Source organism: Heliangelus exortis, chromosome 28 (genome assembly GCF_036169615.1).
Source record: "Heliangelus exortis chromosome 28, bHelExo1.hap1, whole genome shotgun sequence".
In the NCBI taxonomy this organism is placed as follows: Eukaryota; Metazoa; Chordata; class Aves; order Apodiformes; family Trochilidae; genus Heliangelus; species Heliangelus exortis.
This window is the reverse complement of record NC_092449.1, coordinates 5250317-5273362: the sequence shown is the minus strand read 5'-3', so window position 1 is coordinate 5273362 and position 23046 is coordinate 5250317. Positions and strand designations below refer to the sequence as shown.

Genomic DNA, 23046 nt, shown 5'->3' with positions numbered 1-23046 from the left:
GCAGAAAGCCATCTTGTGTGCCCTGGAGTATGTGTGGGGTGTGTGCCTGCCTGGGGGGGGTTGGGTTTGTTGCTTTATAAAGGGGGGAAAAGAGAAAATTGGAGCCACGGCCGACGGTCCCAGAGCTTTGGAAAGAACCCCACAGACATCTTGTCACATCAAGAGGAGGACAAGGGCTGTGTCCCACCTGTGGCAGGTGTCTGTTCCTTGGCAGCAACTTGTTTCAGGAGCACAAAGACTTCTCCACCAGCCTCCCACCCCCTGGGTGCCCTGCAGGGTGCCATCAGCTGCTGTGGGTCTGCAGGGAGCAGTGGGCTCTGGCCTGGGTGACAGATGTTGAGGGTGACGTTGGTGACGAGCTGGCTGGTGCACAGGGAATCAAGTCTTTTGTGATAAGATTAGACAGTGTGATTGAAATGTTAGATGAGACTGGCTCTAAAAGACTTCATCCCCATTAGAAGCCAAGATCCCAGCTTTGCTGGGTGGGTTTGAGGCTTGAATTTCTTTCTTTTCTTTTTTTTGATGCTGGGCAGGGAAGTAGATGGGAGCTTCCAGCTGACAAACGTGAAGAGTCACAGATGCTGCTTGTCCTCAGGGGGCTGGGATGTTTTTTCTGAACATTTTAATCCAAACATTGATCTCTCTGGTATGGAATACTCCTGTTAATGCTGTCCCAGCCCACCTGCCCCCTCACCTCCACTCCCAGGTTGTACCAGAAGGGAGTTGTGTGGGATTTCAAGCTGCACCCATCCCTGGCTAAACCTCAGCTCCCAGCAGTGTCACCCTCCCTGCCTGGCAGCTCTGCAGGTAGCTGGGAGGCCACTGAGCAGAGGAACCTATGAGCCAATTCCCTTCTTGTCTAAAGAAGAGGGATTGAGTTAAAGCAGACAAAGAGAAACTTCAGCTGACACAGCAGCACTGGACAGTGCCACTCCTGGCTCCTGGAACAGCCACCTCCTCCTGATCTTAATGGGAACCCCCATGCACTTGGCATTTTGACCAGGAAAGTGTTGATTGTTACAGAGGTTTCCAGTTTTCTTTTATTATGAAACCCTGGAAATCAATCTGGCAGGGAGATTTGTCTCTAACAAAACAAGGCGAGTTCCCATATGCTCCCAGCCAGGGGCTGTTTCCAGCAGTTGGATGTGGGGCAAAATGTTCCCCAGCACAGGGACAGAGATGGTTTTCAGGATGTTGGGCATTTTTCCTGAAGCTTTTATTAAGATAACTTGTGAAATGCCTTCAGTGGGAACGTGACTTCTCATTCCAGACTGGCACAGGGCAGCCCACTTGCTCTAAGGGAATGACATGAGTTGCTCCATGACTTCTAAGCCAAAGATAATTTGGTTTGGGCTTTTTGCTTGCTTACTTGATATTACTAGGTTTTCTGACTGGATAGGTTGGGTTTTTTCTTTTCTTTTTGTGTTCATTATTTGGGATTTCATTTAGGGGGCTGTGTTTCTGAGCACGATTCAGCAAAATATTCAGCAAATAAGCTCCAGCTTTTTTGCACCAGAGTCAGGTGGTGGCAGCTGGGATCCAGAGCTGCCTGGCCATGTCCCAAGCCAAGGGGGCAGAGGTCGGTGAGAGAATGATTCACAGAGATCTGGAGATGGTTTATTGAGCTGCCAGAAGTTGTTCTGTGTAGGGCTTGGCTTTTCTCTAATGCTGCAGCTCAAGGTGTGTTTGCTGCCCTTCTTCAGCCCTTACTTTCTGAGGCAGAAGGACAGACACTGAGAAAAATATTAATATTATTGGTTTGGTCTCTGATCTCTGGCAAATCAGCCAGGGTGACCTTCCTGTCCCACACGGGCAGAGAGAGGACCAGTTCCTCCCAGTGCCCCCAGTCTGCAGCCATTTGTGGTGCTGTGGTGAGAAGCAAAGGATAAATCCTTTTCCAGATGCAATGGGCTACAGGACAGCAAGAGACTAACTAGGAGATTTCCCTCCATGAGCTGGTGGAGACTTTCTGCCCCTGCTGCTCAGCAGACTCAGGTGAAGCCAGCAGAGCCTCCAGAATGCTTTGGGGTTATTTCTGGGAGCTTTTTTGGTCTATTTCCCCCCCCCCCCCTCCAAGCTTCTATTTTCAGTCAGACTTTCTTGCGCTGAAAATAGATGTCTGAGTTAGCTCAGGAGAAACCTGGGGGAGTGGTGCCTCCAAGGCTCACTCTGTGGCAATCTTGTCCTGTCCCCAGGCCTGGGAGAGGCAGCATCTCTCTAGAAGTCACTGTAAAACTGAGGATGTCATGCTTGCTTTGCCATCTCTGTGCTGAGTTTTTGGAGTATCTGACCACGCTGCTGCCACCGCCACTGCTTTGTCACACACCAGCACCCACGGGGCTCGAAATTCTCCCTGGCTTCCATCTCTTCTCCACTCCTGTCCTTCTGGTTGGGGCACTGCCCAGGGCTTCTCAGCATGCTGCTGTCCTCACCTGTCCCCTGCCATTTGTGGTGGGATGGGCTGGCAGCCAGCATGAGAAACCTTTGGAAAAACATCACTCAATGCAGATGAGCAAAGCATGGAGTGCTTTTCCACCTCCATCTCTGGTGCAGCTTTGGAGATGGTAGGGTGGGAAGGATCCCTGCTCTATGAAGAGCTCCAGCTGGGAGCAAGAGGTGCAAATCACCCTTCAGACTGAAGCCCCACTCTGCCCTTGCTCCTCAGCCCCTTTTGTGGCTGAGATGTGACCAGTCTGACGCAGCATGGCCCTTCCGGCACATCTTGGAGAAGATGGGAGTCCCTTCCCTGGCAGCTCTGGCTGCCTCAATAGGAGCACAACTCAGTGTGGGTGAGAATTGCAAGGGCAGCAGGTAAACCAGGATCATGAGGCATCCATCACCCCAGTTAATTTCATCCTGAGCCCTCAGATTGAGATCTTGTGCCTCTCCATCACAAAGGTAGTCCCAGAGACTGAGGGGAGTTGGTCCAGCCTGCCTCCTAGGTGGGAGAAAGAGGGAAAGGACAGAGCAGTGCTAAGGAACATCAACCACCAACCATGAGTGGGAAGAGGAGCCAGGGCTTGGTGTTTCCATACCTGGTTACCCTCCAGAGTGGTGAGGTTCAGACCATGAAGCTCCCAAAGTGTGCAAAGGATGATTCCCGAAAAGCCTCCCCTGCTTCCCCCCATCTGCATTCCCTCCCCTGCCCCCCATCACCACAGTTGGCTGCATCCTGCCCCTTCCCTCCTTTTCTGTTGGAGTTTGGTTCTGATCATTGTGGGTGCTGTAACATTTGCTGCGTGGGTTCCTCTGGCAGCATTTGCTCATTTGAAATCCACCACTGGAATCGCTACCACGCATCTGCTCTTTGGATTTTCCTTTTTGTTTTGCTCTTATTTACACATTGAAAAATGGGGCCATCATGGGAGTGCTGTCATTTTACTTTTTATTATTATTATTTATTTCCTTGATTATTTTTTTTTTTACTTCCTCCAAGGACACAATTTCGAGCCCTGAATTCTTCTCTTCTAACCTCCCTACTTTCATTGCAGATCTTACATTGTAATTTTTTTTTCCCTTTCCTCCTTTCTTCTTTCTTATAAAATGTGCAGTGGTTGTGAAGTTTAGTTATTATTAAATGAGGTTTCTTTTCCTGCTGTCTTGTCTTTTAGGTATGCTCAGCCACCCACCAATCCCTGTTTCCGAGCTGGCTGAACACACAGAGCATCTCAAAGCTAATGATAACCTGAAATTGTCCCAAGAGTATGAGGTATGAGCAAGAGTGAGTGCTGTGCATGGGTTTGCAGAGCCAGGGAATTAGGGAATTCAGGCAGGCCCTCATCCAAATTAACAGTTGAGCTTTAAGGCTCTAGCTAGTTGAAATAAAAAAAGCTATTTCTGTGTTCAAACGAAGTGCTTGCTCAGAGCTTTGCTGGGCTCTCAGGTCCTAGAAAAGCCAAAGGTTTGGTCCATGAGCTGTTCCTGTCCATCTTGGGCAGGGGCTCAGCTCCCACCTGGAAGGGGGATGAATTTTTGGAAGGTGACTGCTTGCATATGGATGGGGAGTTGTCCTTGGGGGTGCCTGTGTCTTGTTGCTGAGCATGGAGAGGACCAAGCCAAGGGATGAGACACCTGGTTTTAGCTTGCTGAAGTGAGGAGATGTGTGGTAGGTCCTCCAAAGCTGGTGTGATCAACAGCCACAGAGCTAAAGCTGAGAAAACAGAAGGAACTGGGCCTTTCTTGTGTTGTCTGAGGGTTTTGGTCTCTTTTTTTCTCCTTCCTGCTGATGTCTGGTTCATCAAATGGGCTCCTGCAGGCTGTCCCACCCCACCTTACTGGGCCTGGGTGGCCTGTCCCAAGGCAAGCTGAGGGGGGGGAAGGCAAAGGGCATCATAACCCCCATCCTTATCCCCAGACAGGGAAGGGATTTTGTGCTCACACAAACCTGACCTCTCAAATCCTGGGTACTACATCCCCATGTGAGTGCCCAGCGGGCTGCAGGTTGATTTCTTTGGAGATTGAACATAGAGATTGAACATGGGACTGAATTTTTGTTGTTGTTGTCAAAGAAATAAAATGCCCTGATATTTTTAGACTGATAACAAATCTAGACCACCCAGTTCTGTTTGCAGGCAGAGAGTGAGGGGATGTTTTCTGAACACAGGACTGGTTCTGGGGGGGTTTCTCCCCAGTCTAACTTGTGTGAAGCAGTTTTTGTGCTCCCAACTTCCACACCCAGGCAGGAGGAAGGGGTGTTTGCTCTCTGCTGGGGTCTTTCACCCCACACTGGGGTGCCAGGGGGTGAGCAGCATCCTATGAATACTCTCTCTCTCTCTCTCTCCAGATTTCAAAGGCTGATTTGCATAATGCAGCATCCCAAGTGCCCTGGCATCCTGCCAGCACAACCTCCTCCGGTGGGGGAGAGCCAGAGCTAAACAAACATCACTAATGAAATGAAGGCAAGGCAAGATCAGAGGGATAGAGAGCAAACAGCCCCATTAACACTCTATAAATACCCATCAGTTAGAAATGCTCCACAGCCAGAGTGCAAGAGGAGGATGGTTTGTGGTGGGTGGTTTGGTACCCACCTCGGCCAAGACCACCGGGGTTGAGCTTGGGTCTGCACCAGCAGGGAAGGGAGGTGGTTGCCTGGCAAGGACCCACCCCCAGGAGCTCCAAGGGACAGATCGAGGCAGGGGGGGTGGGATCCTGTCCCCAGCAGAGGGGCAGGCAGGGAGAGGGAGAGCTGAGCAGTGGGAAAAAGCTCAGCACGATCCTGCCAAGGCCCTGGTTGGGGCATACCCCTAGGGCTCTGCAAAATGATGAAGGAATTAAGCCCTTATTTTATTTAATTCTCTAGCTGAGGATTTAGAGGTAAATGTAATTAACCTAATTTCCATATCTGGGACAGCTGGACTTAAGGAGTGGGGAGGGAAAAAAAAAGAATAAAAAAAAGAAATTAAAAACCACCACCAAGCCTGGCATAAATCACCAGGACAGGCAGAGATTTTTTTCTCTCCAGTGCATTTCATTGTTGGCTCCTTCATCCCCCCCAAGGAAGGAGCAGTGTTGCTGATGTTCTTAGGGCCCAGGGTCCTTATCTCCCCTCTGTCCAGGGACATCTCTCATCCCACCCCACTAAGTAGGCAGCTGTCCATCCCTGCCAAGCTCCTGTGGTGCTTTCTGAGACTGTGGTCCCACATGGTGCTGCCTCTGCTGCCTCTTCCCTGTCTGGAGCAGCCCAGTCCTTTCCTCCTGCCCCTGCCACCAAGGGGGTTCCCTGGTGTTCCTTGTCCTAGCTTAAGTATCATCTTCTCCAGTATTGGTACTCACCAAGACACTGGTGTATTTATGACCTCTTAATCACTGGTTAGTTTAACCATGCACAGATTTAGCCTCTTCAGCACTTCATCAGTCCACCCTGTGGTTTGGCTTGGGTGTGAAGGGACCCTAAAGCTCATCCAGTCCCACCCCTTGCCATGGGCAGGGACACCTCCCACCAGCCCAGGGGGCTCCAAGCCCCATCCAACCTGGGGCCTTCAACACTTCCAGATCCACAGAGACGTCATCAGTCCTGCCCAGAACGAGCTATTCAGAGCTCAATTTGCTGCTTTTCCCCTCTCTGACTCTTCTGTTTTCTTTCCCCATTCCTCCAGTCCATTGACCCTGGCCAGCAGTTCACCTGGGAACATTCCAACCTGGAAGTCAACAAGCCCAAGAACCGTTACGCCAACGTCATCGCCTACGACCACTCGCGCGTCATCCTGCTGCCCATCGAAGGTACCTCTCCTCCTAGGGGTGAAGTGCTGCAGGGAAACATATTGCCCAGCCTCTTCTCCCTTCCCTCTATTTATATTCCTCTCTTAGCATCTCCCTGGGAGCTTAGCAAGCAGGAGATGGCTCAGTAAACCACGCTTGTGTTAAAATCCTGGTGACTGACATATTCCCCGGAGCTGCAATAGCTTGTTTCAAGGGCTGCTTTATCAAGAAACCATCTTCCTTTTATTTGTAGATCCCTGCTCGATAGGTTTCTGACTCACAGGAAGAATTCAGACCACACAGTTGCTTTAGACAGAACAGGGCAGTGGGTGGCCCTGGGTATGCAATGTATCTGCAGTGGATGAATGAGAAGTAAGCAGGGCTGGTTGTGTGTGTGTGTGTGTCAGTAACGTGGCACAGATGTGGTTGCTGGGTTGTGCAGACATCAAGTTTACTTGGGATGCAGCTTCTGCATGTCGTGGCCCCTGAAAGGCTAATAACAGGGGTTAGTGTTAGCCTGGTAGGTCATAAATTGATTCCTGAGCTGCTTATGGTGGTGCACTCAGAAAATTTGCATTAAATTTCACAACCCATGGCTCTCAACAGCGTTGCTCTGGCACACACTAGGATAAGAGGAGCTTTTGGTGGGGAGGAGATGGAGTTTGACAGTGTCCTGCTTTGGTTGCTGCTGCCAGGATAATATTTGAGTTTTGTTGTATCAGGTTGTGTGTGGCTGTGCTGGACAGATAAAGCATTTCAGGCCAGTCTTGCATTGCCAAGAGCTGATGGGCTGAGCAGAGAGGATATGGGATGTCCTAATCACCTCCAGGGGAATGGAAAGGTTAATTCAGAAGCCTTTGTGACAAGGGAATTGCTAGAACAATCTGCCCCTGCCAAGGTAACTCTGAGGGACGTGGGGAAGTGAAAGAGCAGTGGTAGGGAACAGCAGATCATGGTGATTTGCCAAAAAGCTGCATAAATCTGGATTGGTCTTGCCATTAAGGATCTTAAACATTTCTCATTGTGAAGATGCCTGTGTTCTGGCTTGTGTTTCTTCTGAGATTAATATTGGATGAGCTGAGGAAAGCAAAGTCTTTAAAAATTGCCTTGTCATTCAGGGCAAAAGAAAAGAACCCAAGTGTTGGAATGAAGGACACTTTGGGCTGGTCTCAGCTCTTAGGGAGGCAGAAGCTCCCACTCGGCCCAGGTGGCACCAGGAGGGATGGATGGTGCAAGCATGGTGGGCCAAGGTTTAATTTCCAAGCATCTGAGAGGTTCTGACATGTCTTGGCTGGTGTGTTCCTTCCTACCAGGCTGTATTTTATGCTGAGGGCTGGCAGATGAATGGAGTTGGAGGAATTAGTTGTTGCTCTCTCTGGGTTTTAAATCTGGATTTGTCAAGGTTGCAGATTGTCACCGTCTGCTGGGTCAGGAGGAAGTAGTGGCTTTAATTCTGTGTAACTTCTCTGTGACTGGACCTGTCATTCAGAGAAAAGTTATAGGAGCTCATGGCCACCAATTTAAATTACAGAGTGGACCTGAGGGCCCTGGAGAGGAGATTAATTCCAGAAGCTCAGCCTCGATCACGTTCCTCCTCCTGCTGCTGCTGCACCAGCCACCTCCCCTCCTGAAATTTCAGCCTGGGAAGGAACAGGGGCAGGGAACCCTCCAGAAATTTAATCAAAAGCCATTTCTGCCAGCAGCTGAAATTACCAAGTACCCTTGAGGACTGGCAGGCCACCCAGCCTGCGTTGCAGCTCACCACCAGAAGCAGCATTGTCCATTGCTACAGCTGGATGAGAACAAGCAGCCCAGTTTCAGATTGGTGCTGCTCCCCAGCCTTGGCTCCCCCTTGGAGACAGGAGTTAAGCTCTGTGCAGAGGCAGTGATGGGTTGGCAGGGAGCTGGCAGCCTTGCCAGCCACTCAGCTGGAATGGGGAAAGGGTCAAATCACCCAACAGCACAGCTCCTCTGTGCCAGGCTTAGAGGCTCTCTAAAGCTCAACCTGGACACCAGTGTTTGCCAGGGTCTGATTTAACTTCAGTTTTCTCCTGCCATGTCCCCCCGTCACCCTCTTCACTCTGGCAGTGCCTCCTGCCTCTCACATCAAACCCCTCAGGCAAGGACACAGGCGAGCAGCTGGAACTCAACAGCCTGGAACTCATGTGAATAGAAGAGAAAAAAAAAAAAAACCAAAAACCACTCCTAAAAATGACAGTGGACAATTAAAGCAAGTCAAAGCCTGTAATTTCAAAGCCTTTACTGGCTGAATCCAGCCTTGTTTTATTCCTTATATTGTCCAGCTGTAGCTCGCTGCCCAGCATCAGAGTGTGAGCTGTGCAGCTCCTTGGTTTGCTGCCCAGGCTCTGGGTGAGCTGTTTGTGAGCAGTGAAGCCCTTGGGCAGGACTTCTGCTTCTATTTGCAACAGTTGTAAGAAGACAACAATTCCCAGGTTTTGATACTCAACTTCTTTAAATATCTTTTGCAAGAAGTTAGTTGTCTCCTTGCAACACGGGAGCTTTATTTGGGAAGAACTTGCAGTGATTCTAACCCAGCAAACCATGAAGGCTCTGGGGCTTTTATCTCTACCAACATCCCAGCAAAGATCTCCTCATGCTTCTAACTCTGTAACATCCTGCACAAGGCACTCACTTGCTTTTGCTGCTTTAATCCAGGAATCGTGGGCAGTGATTACATCAACGCCAACTACATTGACGGCTACAGGAAGCAAAATGCCTACATTGCCACCCAGGGGCCTCTGCCAGAGACCTTTGGAGATTTCTGGAGGATGGTGTGGGAGCAGCGTTCAGCTACTATTGTTATGATGACTAAACTGGAGGAGAAATCACGGGTAAGCTGCATGAGAGGAGTGAGTGGTGGTTAGTCATAATCCAGGGGGTTGGAGGGGTAGGGTTGGGGAACAGCAAATCTCTTTGATCTGCAGCCCACACTGGTGTCATGGGGAGGGTTCTGCCTGCATTGCCAGCACCCTGAAAGTTAAGTGATTCATTGTTTTTTAAAAAACAACACACTCCCATTCACCCTGCAGCCTCCTTTGCAACTCCCAAGAGGAAAGGACACTTGATTTCATTGCATGGTTTGTAGGTCTGTCTCAGAGTTAATCATGTGGCAAATTTCACATCCAGTTTTCTTGTTTAACAAGCCCCAGTTCATTCACTCTGATCTTCAGGATCATCCCAGTCTATTGTCTGTGTGATTGATGTGGTGCATCAAAGCCTGGGCTCAGTCAGGAGGAGCTCTTCCAGCCTGCTCTTTCCCTATGCTGGGGCTTTGCAAAGTCATTTCTTGTCCCTGCCTTCCCCTTGCCCACCTGGCCAGCTTCACCCATCACATCAGGACAGTTGTGGAAGGACTTCCCCACAGCACAGGGTTTTCAATGCCTCTTTTTTTCTAGATAAAGTGTGACCAGTACTGGCCAGGCCGAGGTACAGACACCTATGGAATGATTCAGGTGACATTACTCGATACCATCGAACTGGCCACGTTCTGCGTACGGACATTCTCCCTTCACAAGGTGAGCTGCTTCCCACTTCTCTTTTCTCCCCAGGGAGGGGCCAGGATGTGTTCTGAGAGCCCAGCCCAGGCTGGGGCTGGGGTTTGCTGGTCCCTCACCTTCCCCCTGCTGCTCTTTTATCTCTGTAGAATGGCTCCAGTGAGAAGCGGGAGGTTCGCCAGTTCCAGTTCACAGCCTGGCCTGACCACGGTGTCCCCGAGTACCCCACCCCCTTCCTGGCTTTTCTCAGACGGGTCAAAACCTGCAATCCCCCTGATGCTGGTCCAATTGTGGTGCACTGCAGGTACTGATGTCCTTCACTGAACACAGGGTCACCTGCAAGGGGTGCAGAGGGTCGGTAGGGTGTTGATTTGCACCTAGGAGTGTGTACAGGCTCTTAGCAAGTAGAATCAGAGAATGCTTTGGGTTGGAAGGGACCTAAAAGCTCATCCAGTCCCAACCCCTGCATGGGCAGGGACACCTCCCACCAGCCCAGGGGGCTCCAAGCCCCATCCGACCTGGGCCCTTCAACACTGCCAGGGATGGGGAAGCCACAGTTTCTCTGGGCAACCTGGGCCAGGGGCTCAGCATCCTCACACCAAAGAATTTCTTCCTATTGTTCGACCTAAATCTCCCCTCTTCCAGTTAAAAGCCATCACCCCTCATCCCATCCCTACAGGCCCTTGTCCAGAGTCCCTCCCCAGCTTTCCTGGAGCTTCAGGCACTGGAAGATGTTCTAAGGTGCCCTGGAGCCTTCTTCAGGCTGAACACCCCCAGCTCTCTCAGCCTGCTCCATCCCTCAGGTCACCTTTGTGGCCCTCAAGTACCCAGCATGTGACTGTTGTCCTGTAAAGTGAATTCCACTCAGCATCTGCGGGAGGGTACTTGGAGTCTTCATTAAACACAGAACTCCCTGAGCTGCTGAGTGGTTCATTTTGCACCCACTCAGCCCTTGCCAGCAGTGGGAAGCCCCCTGTGCCACCCTGGTGTCTGGGTGTGACTGTGGGGTTCATTTCTTGTCACAGCAGGAGAGGAGGAAGATCCAGGGTGACCCAGGAAGCTGCTGGGTGTTTGGGAGGCAGAGCTGGCTCAGCTGTCAAGGGGAGAGCTGAAAGGGATGGAAAGAGGGGGGGTTGCGTGCCACAGCCATGCTGATAACACCAGACTGAAGGCCCCCACGGGCAGGTACCTTCCCTAATTCAATTTACAGCCCAATGAGGAGCAGCCTCAGCTTAGATAAATCCCCGTGTTCCTGAGGGTCTGGAGGAGCCTGCAGGTTACTCAGCTCTGAGGGAAGAAATCTGAATTTTACAGGCTGCTGGGAGAAGCTAATCCTGGCTCTCCTAGAGGATGCCATTTGAACAGGCTTTGTCAGTGGGCAACTTATCAGTAACCTTGCAGATGGCAATTACCCTGCACCTCTCAGAAGATGAATAAAGAGAGCTGTCAGCTCACAAGGGGCAGGAGCTGCCTCCCAGAGCAGCTGCTCCATTCCAAAGCTCTGGTCACCTGCTTGGCTCAGGCATTTGGACAGTCTCATTAACAGAGATCAAGGGGGCTTGATAAAAAATAAAGGGGCTGTGCTGGGATCGTAAAAAGAAACCTTTAATTAGCAGAGGCAAATGCAGAGCCCTGCTGATGCCTTCACACACAAGTTTGATGTCACCCCCAAGCAAAAAAGTGTTCAGGAAAAGAGGTGACGCACGGTGCTCGTTACAGCAGCAGCAGCTGCCCAGCTGCTGGAAGATCTGAGTGATAAAATGTGCTATTTAAGGCCTTAGATGGTGCCAGGTTTTTGTTCAAGGCTCAAGCCCCCTAACCAGAATTGTCACAGTTGTGTCTGCCAGGAGAGCTCCCACCCAGCTTGCCTTGAACACCCCCAGGAATGGGGCAGCCACAGCTTCTGGGCAGTCTGTTCCAGAGTCTCACCACCCTTCTACTGAAGAACTTCTTCCTAAGATCCAGTCTAACCCTCTTTTCCTCAAGTTTAAAACCATTTTCCCTTGTCCTATCCCTGGACACTTTTATGAGTCCTTCTCCAGCTTTCCTGTAGGTTCCTTTCAGGGGTTGACAGGCAGCTCTAATGTCCCCTGGAGTCTTCTCTTCTTTAGGCTGAACAATCCCAGTTCCCTCAGCCTCTCCTCATGGCAGAGGTGCTCCAGCCCCTGGATCATCCCTGTGGCCCTCCTCTGATCTCATCCCAGCAGATTTGTGTCCTTATGGTGGGGACACCTGAACTGGACACAGTAATTTGGTTTTCTGTCTCTGCTGTGTGCAGCTGCCTCTGCCCTGGGTTCACTTCTCCTGTGGCAGTGACAAGATCATAGAACAGAATGCTAGAATAATTTGGGATGGAAGGGACCTCTAAAGGTCACCCAGCAGTCAGCAGGGACATCCTCACCCAGAGCAGGTTGCTCAGAGCCTCCTCAAGCCTCACCTTGAATCCTCAAGGGACCTCCAGGGATGAGGACTCAGCTACCTCCCTGGGCAACCTCTTCCACCATCCTCATGATAAAGAACTTCTTCCTAACCTAAGATGTCTGCCCTGGGTGGTATTTTGGAATCTCTCTTTTCAGAACACTCCATTGCTTCATTTTTTTATTTTTTTTTTTCCAGTGCTGGTGTTGGCCGGACCGGCTGCTTCATCGTGATCGATGCCATGCTGGAAAGGATCAAACATGAGAAGACAGTGGACATTTATGGGCATGTCACCCTCATGAGGTCACAACGTAACTACATGGTGCAGACAGAAGATCAGTACAGCTTTATACACGATGCCTTGCTCGAGGCTGTTGCTTGTGGCAACACAGAGGTCCCAGCCAGGAATCTCTACACCTACATCCAGAAACTGGCACAGATTGAAGTGGGAGAGCACGTGACGGGCATGGAGCTGGAGTTCAAGGTAATGGTAGATGCTGAAATGGGGACAGTAATCCCCATAATCCCCAAAAATGGGGACCTGTGGTCCTCAGGAGAGGTTTGTGCTGGTGCTGAGTGCACACAGGGAGCCTTTGTGCAGCTGATGGGGAGTTTTTGGTTCCATGTTAGAGAATTAATTACGTTTCTGACTTAGCCTACCACAGCTCCCAGAGGAGCCACGCTGTCATTTCCAATCCAGAGGGAATTTCCCCCTCCTTAGTTTGAATTTTTGAATTTTTTTTTTTTTTTTTCCCTCTGAAAGCTTTCCTTTGGGAAATATCTCAAACTTTCCCCATTCTCCCCCTCAATAAAATAAAGCCATGAGAGCTCCCCAGGCAGAAGCCATGTGGTGCCAAGTCCAGTGGGCTGGCATAGAGCTCAAAACAAATGGTGGTGACCCAAGCCATTGGTTGTGACTCTGCTTTTGCCTCCAGCGACTTGCCAACTCCAAAGCCCACACCTCCAGGTTCATCAGTGCCAACCTCCCATGCAACAAATTCAAGAATCGCCTGGTGAACATCATGCCCTACGAGACCACCCGGGTCTGCCTCCAGCCCATCCGGGGAGTGGAAGGCTCTGACTACATCAACGCCAGCTTCATCGATGGCTACAGGTACCATGCACCCCACTGCTGCTGCTGCTGGCCAGGAACCCACAGACAGACTCAAATCCAAGCTTCTGATAAGCTCTGTTGTACTCTAGTCATTAAATTACCCCTGCTCTAAACCCAACCAAACCCTTCTCCAGCTGCAGGTCCTAAACCAAGCATCCCTGCTGGGGTGGGTTTTGGCATGGAGAGGTTTCTAAGTTGAGCCTTTTTTGTTACTCTTGTAATAAAAGTAATGGCTGCCCACAGGTGATACAGGCTGTGTGCTCAGAGCCAGCTCCAGCTGGGGGAGCAAAGCAGCCCCATGGACACTGCTCCTCACCTCATTGCATGCTGTGGTCCTGATCCTGCCTGGGGACACCAGGGTTGGGGCATCTCTGGCAGTTGAATTCTTGATGCTACTCAGGCCCAGGAAACAGGGATTCTGGTTCCAAGAATCCAGCATTTTCACCAGATATTCTATCTAGGCCATCATGCTGGAGTAATCTGGATTTCCCCTGGGGAACAGGCTGGAGAGGAAGCTTCACCATTGGCTTTTTTTGCCCATTAGCTCCAAAGTCAACTCCTGCCACTTCAGACCTTGCACTTATGGCTCTTCCCCAACATTTCCATTTGGTTTCCTACTCTCCAGTTAGCAATCATTTCCAAGACTTCTGCCCAAGCAATTCTCCCCCCCCACCTCCCCTTTGCTCTCTTGCAGGCAGCAGAAGGCTTACATTGCAACCCAGGGGCCTCTGGCAGAGACCACAGAAGATTTCTGGAGAATGCTCTGGGAGAACAACTCCACCATTGTGGTGATGCTGACCAAGCTTCGGGAGATGGGGCGGGTGAGTGCCTGCATGGAGGGGGCAACTGCAGCAACAAGGGAGGGCTCCTCACTTCAAGAAAGATACTGAGGAGGTCTGGAGGAGGCAATGACACTGGTGAAGGTAGAGGGGCAGTGAGGAATTTGGGGCTGTTTAGGTGGCCTCAGGTGGGACCTTCTCACACTCTACAGCTATCTGAAGGGAGGTTGGAGTCAAGTGGGGGACAGGAGCAGAAGGCATGGCCTGAAGCTGCACCAGGGGACGTTTAGGTTGGGTTCTCAGGAAGCACTTCTGGGGGTGCTTTTTTTTTTTTTTTTTTTTTTTTTCATGGAGAGGGTGATGAGGCATTAGAAGGGACTGCTCAGAGAAGTGGTGGAGTCACCATCCCTGGAGGTGTTTAAGGAAAGGCTGATGTGGCACTGAGTGCCATGGCCTGGCTGATGTGGTGGGGTCAGGTCATAGGCTGGACTTGATGATCTCAGGGGGTCCTTTCCTGCCTCTGTGACTAATGGAGCCCTTTTCTTCCCTCCCAACCCCAGGAGAAGTGCCATCAGTACTGGCCCGCAGAGCGCTCGGCTCGGTACCAGTACTTTGTAGTGGATCCCATGGCTGAGTACAATATGCCCCAGTACATCCTGAGGGAGTTCAAGGTGACTGATGCCAGGGTAAGTTCTGCACAAGGTGCTCCTGAGGAGCAGAGCTGGGCTGGAGAGGTTCCAACCCACACCATAAGGAAGGTGTGGGGTACAGAAAACAAAGGAATTTGGAGTGTTTGGGCTCAAAAAAAAAAAAAAATGAGGTGTAAACACTTCAGCTGAAAGTCTGGGATTATCATCAGAGGAGGAGAGTTGAGATGTGATGAGGAACAGAACACACACACACACACACAGATTGCACTTCAGTAGATCTTACAAACTGAAAGTGGTTTTCTAACCTCTGCTCACAAAGCACAGGCTGAGTCTCTTTGAGATGTCCCCAGCTTTTGGCTTTACCTGCAGCTTATTTGAGATGAAAGCAGAAAATGGCATTTTCCCAAACAGCAAATCAAATAAACAGGCTTGCAAAGATCCTCTGCACCCTCCAGAAAAGCTGCACCTCTCCTCAGGCTTGAAGAGGGGCCAGTCATTCACAGGGGCATTCTCTCAATTCAGCTTAAATTCAAAGTCAGCTGTCCCCTCCAAAGGAATGTTTTGATCCGTTCTGAAATTTGTTAGCAAATGTAACCACCTCTCCAAGCAGAGGCTCCAGCTTTTGATAATTCTATTTGCACGGCTGAGGAGGAGGATGCCTCAGTAGTCCTGGTAGAATAAGATTTATCTTCCTGTCAGCTGGAACTCCGACACTGTGGCAACTCCTCCTCAAGACTGATGGAGAAGCCATCACCTCACCTTGAATGGTCTTTTGCTGAAGACTCCATCTGTGCAGGCTCTGCAGTGGTCAGGGCTTTGAGCACACCTGCCAGGAACCTGGCTCTGTGCTGACAAGCCAAGGCCAGAAATGGCAACAACTGCACCACGAGCAGCTGCATCATTAGATATATAGATAATATATATTCCCTTGATTGTAACAGAAAGTCTTTGTGTCCCTTCATGAACTAGCAACAAAAGAAATTTGTTGGGATTTTTTATTATTATTATTATTGTCGACTGTTTTTGAGGGTTGTTGGGTTTTTGTTTTGATTTTTTTCCTCTTTGTTATTCAGTTCATCAAATACAAGATGTTTTAATATCATTTTCTCCTCCTCAGGATGGTCAGTCACGAACTGTTCGTCAGTTCCAGTTCACTGACTGGCCAGAACAAGGAGTGCCAAAATCAGGAGAAGGTTTTATTGACTTCATTGGCCAGGTACATAAGACCAAGGAACAGTTTGGTCAGGATGGCCCCATCTCTGTCCACTGCAGGTAGGCGTGCAGGAATGGGAACCTCTAGCTGGGGACTCTTCTTTAACAACACATCTAAGAATGCAAAAGAGCAGAAGGAATTAAAATCCTGCAGCTCTCTCCCCCCTTTCCTGCCCCATTTTTGCAGGCATATTTCTTGAGGTTGTCTAGAGGGGAGAGGTGCCAAAAATTGTTAATTCTGCCAACCAAACTCCTCTCCCTTCAGACCTGGGCACTGTTCAGGGGGGGGTCTTTGACCCTTTCTGTCTAGGGGAGGGCTATGAAATGCTGATACTCTAAAGGAAAGGGGAACCTCAGCATTTAGGGAAGCATTTGAACATCGTAACATAGTTTCTCTTACTCTTTTATATTTTCCTCCCATTCCTGCAGTGCTGGTGTGGGCAGGACTGGAGTTTTTATCACCCTGAGTATTGTCCTGGAGCGAATGCGGTATGAGGGTGTTGTAGATATTTTCCAGACGGTAAAGATGCTGCGAACACAACGACCTGCAATGGTGCAAACAGAGGTAAGAGGGCTTGGGGACCCCTCCCCTGACCCCATTTAAAGGGCTGAGCAGCAAAGCCCCAAGGCTGCAGGCCCTGGTTGAGGGGCACACACTTTTTTTTGCTTTCTAACCACCAGCAAAACCGTCCCCGAACAGTGAGCAAGCCCAGGCTGCACTGCTGATTTTACTGATTAGCTAATTCAAAAAAATAAAAATGCTGTTGTTGTAAAGTCTCCAAGGTTTCACCCCAGTGCCAGCCTCACTTCTTATCTCATCCCCACCCCTGAGGGAAGGGGGACTCATCTGTCCCTAACCACAGCCCTCCTTGGCTGCAGAGAAAGGTCAGTGGTGGGATGGTTGGGATCCAGGAGGGGCACAAACAATGCAGGGAAAGAATTTTAGCAAGGGGTTTTGATACTGGATGATTTTTAAGATCCCTTCCAACCCAACCAATCTTAGGATGATCATCATTTCCATTCCCAGTTCCAGTTCCATCCCCAGTCCCAGTAGTTGGCAGCTCTTTAAGAATGGCAGAGCCTGTGTGTGGTTCCCAGCTGGCAGCTGGGAAGCAGGGCAGGGATCCTGAAGGTCTGAACCTGGTTTTCTTTGCAGGATGAATACCAGTTCTGTTACCAGGCAGCTCTGGAGTATCTGGGAAGTTTTGATCACTATGCAACATAAAAAGCCATCCCTTGTGCAGACTCTACCAACCACTTCAGTCCTGGAAGGCCTCTTTTGACCCGGGAGGAGCGCTTGAACTTAACAAAACTGACTCAGAAGCAGTAACTTTTCATCTGGACAAAGCTTTGGGGAGCAGGGGGGAGGATTGAAACGAACACCCCTTCAGGAACTCCATGGTGTAACCTGGCCTGTGAAGAGGCAGCTCAGGAGCTTGCTGAAGGACTGCTTGGAGTTGGGAACTGCTTTGTTACCTCAAGTGGTGTTCGCTGTGGAGGACGGATGGACATCATGAACCAGAGCCAAAAGCTAAAACAAAACCACCTTGGAAAAACCTAACGGCTGGAGAAGGGAAGGAAACCAACTTTGGTTACATCATTAGAGTTCAGTTTATTTACTAATCTAGTTGGCTGTCTTTAAAGGAAGTCACTTGCAGAATTTCAAGGCATTCGGGAAAAGATAAGGAACTAAATCTCAACACTTGGGCAAACTTAGGGTCAGGAGTTCTTCTAGTTGGAGTCTTAATAACCTCAGTATCAACACGGGGATGACTCTGAGCTTACAGGCACCTTGCAAACAGCATTCACTGAGTGCCCCTGCCAGGAGACAGGTTTTATAGCTCATGTTTTGAATACTTGGAACATTCCTCATTTCTTCTAATTCCAAATTTTTTTTTTTTTTAGGACATTTAAAATTATGTATAGAGAGAGATATAAAACCCAAACCTGGCTGTGCAGTGTGGGTCCCCTCCCCTTGGCACAGCAATGGGACAGGTAGAGGTGGCAGCTCCCCTGGGCTGGTTCTGTTTCCCCTTTTAGCACATCCAGCTACCACAAAGGCATTAATCTGAGCAGGGTGGGACACCCCCTTTCCCACCCTCTGCACATCCACACCTGGCCAGGACCCCCTGCAGGAGGCCAGGAGGGGCTCCTCCAGAAGGAGAAGCACTGGTGAGAAATGTCCATCCAGTAGCCAACCACTTCTTGCTGCCAACCCCTCACCACAGCAGCTCTCCAGGAGCAATGCAGATACTCTCAGGACTGTCCCAGTCCCACCAAGCCCCCTGGCACAGCTACAAGTGTGCCCTTACCTGTATAAAATAAAAAAAACCAAAACAAAAAAACTAGGAACCATCAAGTCAGATGCATTCAATGGCAAATCCTGTGAGTGGCTTTCTTTAAAGTATCAATGTAACTGTAACAAGTGACATTACCTTTTTTTTTTTTTTTTTAAAGTGTATTTTTTTCTTTTTTTTAAAAAAAAAGACAAAGAATATCAGTCAATGAATTTAAAAGAAAAAAAAATTTGCTTATTTGTTCATATTATGTTCAAAGACAGTCTATTTTTTCACTGTAGAAATGTTACGTGTAACGGCTGTGATATATAAAAATGCAGTGCAAATTGCTACTTCTACATATTGCTTTTCTACCATTTAAAAGGTTTAACTTGCTCATGTAAGAACAAAAATGTCCTGGATTTTTTTGGGTTTTTTTTTTGGGTTCCTTTTTTTTTTTTTTTTTTTAATGGCAAACAACAAACATATCAGGTGTCTCTGGAAGGGTGTGAGGTGAGCAGGCAGTGCCAACCCCCTCCCCTTCAGCTGTGGCCCAGTTTGACAAGGGCCAGGGGTGAACTGGGAGATGAAAAAATACCAGTGGCTTGTGATGAGTGGAGACAGAAAGATGTGAGAGCCATGGCACACACAGAGGGTTGGACTGGGTTTGAGTGTGTGCTGTTTTTTTTTTTAAACATCAACAGTGTATTGGTAACAGCCCAAGCCTGTGTGCTGGGCTGTAAATAAAAGCTCTTGCAAGTGTCCATGGTGAGGAGGTTTCTTGCAGAAGTGCACAGAGGGACAGCATGTCTTAGAAAAAGACTCACTGCTCTGAGCACTGCTTGCCTGTGACTTTTCATTTTGATTTGATTTTTCTAGAAGGGGTAATCATGGCCATCAAGTGCTACCCGGAAAACCCCACAACAATCCATTCCTGTCTTTAACTGAAAAAACCCCACCCAAACAAAAAAGAAAAGAAAAAAAGAAAAAAGAAAAAAAAAAGAAACAAAAGGCTTCTTTGAGATTTTACTTCTTATTTGTGTGAAAGTTGCCCAAATTTTTAAATATGTTGCAGCAAAACCTTACTGGACAAGTTGGGGGGGATGGGAGGGATGGGGAGGGACAGGGGGGAGGTTTTGTTTTGTTTTTTTTTTCCTTTGTATGAGAGCAAAGTGCTGTTGCTTTCACACTGTTATTTCAAACTGAAACAGTAAGTGGTTTTCATACCACTGTGTATGTAGATATATTGACTTTGTATTAAAGGAAGATTGTCTGAAAGGTCTGACTGCAAACCTCTTTGTTGGGAGGAGCAACCTTTTCTCTGGAGCCCAGGCCCAGGTAGCAGGATGTTCTCCCTTCTGCTGTGCTTATGCTCCTGCTAAAAATAGGCTCCTCTGACCAGCCAAACACGTGGCTGCAAAGAAACGAGCTCATTTGGAGAGTTTTGGGGCAAATACCTGCAGTGTCACAGATGCTTGATGCTGGTGGAGCAGCGTGGACCTTGGCACGAGCTCTGCTCTCTGCAACTGCCTGAAAGGTTGGAGTGAGGGAGCTTGGGCTCTTGTTGCTCCAGAGAAGGTTTAGATCTGATATTAGATGCAACTTCTTCACTGAAAGGGTCACTAAACACTGTCCCAGGCTGCCCAGGGAGGTGGCTGAATCCCCATCCCTGGAGGGGTTTCATCCCTGTTGAGAGAGAAAGGAGACAGCAGGGGGGAGGCTGGAGGGGACAACAGGAACATTCTGTATCAAGCATGTGTCCCTCTCTCCCCTCCTTTTACATATGGACTGTGCCAGCACAAACCCTCTCTTCCTGACATGGACACCACCAGCAGCATTTTGGCTTAAACTTCAAGGGAAAAAAAAAACAACAGCCAAGTTAGCCCTCACCAAACACCAGGTGAACTGAGAGCCCAGGCAATTGCATCACCTTCCAACTGGTGTTACTCCATAGCAGAGAGGGAGCTGGGGCAGGGGCCAAGCAAACATCAAACAGCAACAACTTGAAGGCATAGGAAAAAAAAGGGTAAAAAAAAAAATAATAATTAAACCTCCTGTTTTATTATTACATCTTGTGTACATGGGTTCATCCAGGCAGTGATTTGAAGTGATTTCTGTGTCTTCATAATCTGGACTCAATTTGTAGCAAATTGTAGTCTACAATCTGCAGGACAACACAGGATGAATCCCCTTCCCTCCTCACCCTTGCAATGACCAAGGACCTCTGACCATCCCTTTATTTTATCATTGCAAATTTGAAAGGAGAAACTGATGATTTTTTTTTCTTCTAAGCTTTCGTCATCAGCCTCCTGTGCCACCCTGTGCCTACCTGAGCTCCTGCACTCTCAGCAATACTATTCTTGTCTCTCAGTGACACTAAGCACTCTCATCACTGCTCTCCACTCTCCTTTTTGTTCTATCCTTGGATATTTTTTTTTTTTTGAGCTGATGCAATCACCCCCTCTGTGTTGCGATGCAAACCCCTTTCAGACCAGAAATAACCACATGAAGCTCAGGAAGGTGAGTGACAAAGGGAACTGGGACAACAGCTGGAAAGAAGAAAATCTTACTCCCCCCCCCCGAAAAAAAAAGAAAACAAATAAACCACCCTCAGCCAACACTGATGATGGACCAACATCATCATGACCAACATCATGATGAGCCAACATCTCAGCCCCTTCCTTGAGGGCTTGGAGGGAGCAGGCTTGTCCCCATCTTCATTTCCAGCACACCAGGCACAAGCAGCTCCTGCCTCAGGCTTCATTTCAACAGCCTGGGCAGCAAAGCACTGAGGGACTGATTTGCAGAAGCCCCCGTGGCTCTGCTCAGACCTAAACCAAGAGCCCCTCCAGTCCCCTGCAGAAGAACAAAGACTTTAAAGTAGATGTAGCTGTAATTTACATTCCAGAGGCAAAGGAAAAGCCTTTCTTGGTTTACAGAATTACCCAAGTGGCAAACCAGTTCCCAGGCCAGGAGGAATTCTTCATGTTGCAATATGCTTTAATTATACCAAGAGAAGCAAGAACAGAATGAGAAACCAATTCCTTCTCTTAAATAGATGGTTGCAAATTCTGAGTCAGTAGCTGAACAGATGTAGGACTGGAATGGAAAAAGTAAATACTCCTAGGCACTGAGAAACTTATCTTACTATCTCAACAAGTTCATCCTTTGGGAAATGGATACAGGGACACTGCTCCCAAATATCCTAAGAAAACCAGAATGAGGTCTATCATTTATTGCAGTGTCACCACAGACACAAACACATCCCCATGCCCTCCCTCCTCTCCCCTCCCCTTTCAGGAGTAAATTCCCCATTGGAGCACGATGGAATCTGGAGCCCAAGAACCAGCACAGATTTCCCTCTTTGCATCCAAGGTTCAGTCCCTTCTGCAGGCTCTGAAGCTCCTCTCTTTCTTGCCACCAACTGCTCACATTCCTGGGGTGGGTTGCTCAAAACACCCCTGGAGTGGATGGGGGGGGGATGTATTTTAAAATCCCATTGGGAACTGGGATTGGGAAGCATTGGGAAGAAGCTGAGGAAAGCACCATCCAAGGCTCAGCTCCTCCAGGGGTCTAACAAGGTGATGACTGCTCCAAGCTTCACCCTGCACACAGCTGGGTCTGCCTCTTGGCTTGCACTATTGACATGGAAATCAAATTACTGGATCATTTCAAACCTAGAAAGATGGCTGAAGCCCAAACAGCAGAGCTGCATTTCTATTTATTAACAATATTCTCTATTATCAGAGTACATTAACTCTCTACAGCCATGTAACATGCTCATCCCACTCCAGCTCTAATCTGCCTATTTTTCTCCTGCCTACTTATCTGTCCACACTCTGGCAGGAACTCCAGATCCCTCTGCAACATTCACAGAGATCAAGCACTCCTGTTGCTATCTCACTGGGCCTTTATCTCTCCAAACACCAACACAATTCCTTTCAGCCATTAAAGAGAGATTCCTGATTAAAGAGAGTTTGGGGCTCCATCCATCTGGGGCTGCACCCATACATGCAGATGGCAATCCCAGATTAATAGGTTACACAAGGGGTTTATCCCAGGCTTACTGAGGATAATAAACCCCTCTAAAAAAGAAAAAAAATTTACCCAAATGATTAAAAAGAAAAAAAATCTCTTTTCTTTAAATACATAAAATTCTGCCTGAGCTGCATGTAAGGTGTTGTTCAGGAAATTGCTAAACATCACTAATTCAGGTTCCACTTCCATCTCCTTCTGGCTGGGACAGCTGAGCACTTCCCAGCAGAACCACAGCACGGGTGGGGACAGCACACCCCTGTTTCTGAAGGAGCCAAACTCATTTGAGATCGATATTTATAGATTTGAGGGCAATAAATGTCCATCTGAGGAGGTGCCTGTGTCTGTGCTGAGCCTCAGGGGATGGAAGATGGGGGTTCTGGTGCCTCCTGGGTCAGTGGTGATGGCTGCTGATGGCTGCAGAGCTCCCAGGCTCCCCCTTAGTTCCTGCACTTCCAGGACTCACCATTAAAATCAGAGGATGTCCCAAATTTAAAGACTGGGGTGGGTAAACAGGAGGAGGAAAACCTTTACTGTGCAGTTTATTGAACCCATCTGAAATACTTCAGGTCTGGTTTTGCTAATGAGCTCCTGGTTTGGGTTCAGCTGTTCCTCCCAGCAGCCCCAGGACTAAACCAAAGCAACTTCCTTGGCCAAACCCAGACAACAAGGGATGGAATAAACAACTCAACTCAAATGTGCATTTGTGGTTTCAGACTTTCATTCAGTCCCACACTGCAACCTAATTCCTTTCTGCCAGCCAGCAAAGGGAATTGTCTCAATAAAACCTGCCCAGGGCTTCCAAACACAACTCATGGTGGAACAATCATATCAAAGCATCTCAGCAAG

General features: G+C 48.8%; 1 protein-coding gene across 22 annotated transcripts in view; it reads left to right on the top strand.

Moving 5' to 3' along the window:
• PTPRS (protein tyrosine phosphatase receptor type S) overlaps positions 1–19440 on the top strand; it is a 156473-nt gene extending 137033 nt beyond the window's left edge. For all 22 annotated transcript variants that reach the window (XM_071727895.1, XM_071727897.1, XM_071727903.1 and 19 more), the window contains 12 exons: positions 3612–3709; positions 6096–6219; positions 8875–9050; positions 9615–9734; positions 9863–10017; positions 12330–12615; positions 13067–13245; positions 13940–14066; positions 14585–14710; positions 15792–15946; positions 16316–16451; positions 17043–19440. In XM_071727895.1, the coding sequence (XP_071583996.1) occupies positions 3612–3709; positions 6096–6219; positions 8875–9050; positions 9615–9734; positions 9863–10017; positions 12330–12615; positions 13067–13245; positions 13940–14066; positions 14585–14710; positions 15792–15946; positions 16316–16451; positions 17043–17111 (1751 nt within the window). In that variant the 3' untranslated portion in view covers positions 17112–19440. The remainder of the gene's footprint in view (positions 1–3611; positions 3710–6095; positions 6220–8874; positions 9051–9614; positions 9735–9862; positions 10018–12329; positions 12616–13066; positions 13246–13939; positions 14067–14584; positions 14711–15791; positions 15947–16315; positions 16452–17042) is intronic.
• The last annotated feature ends 3606 nt before the right edge of the window (positions 19441–23046 follow it).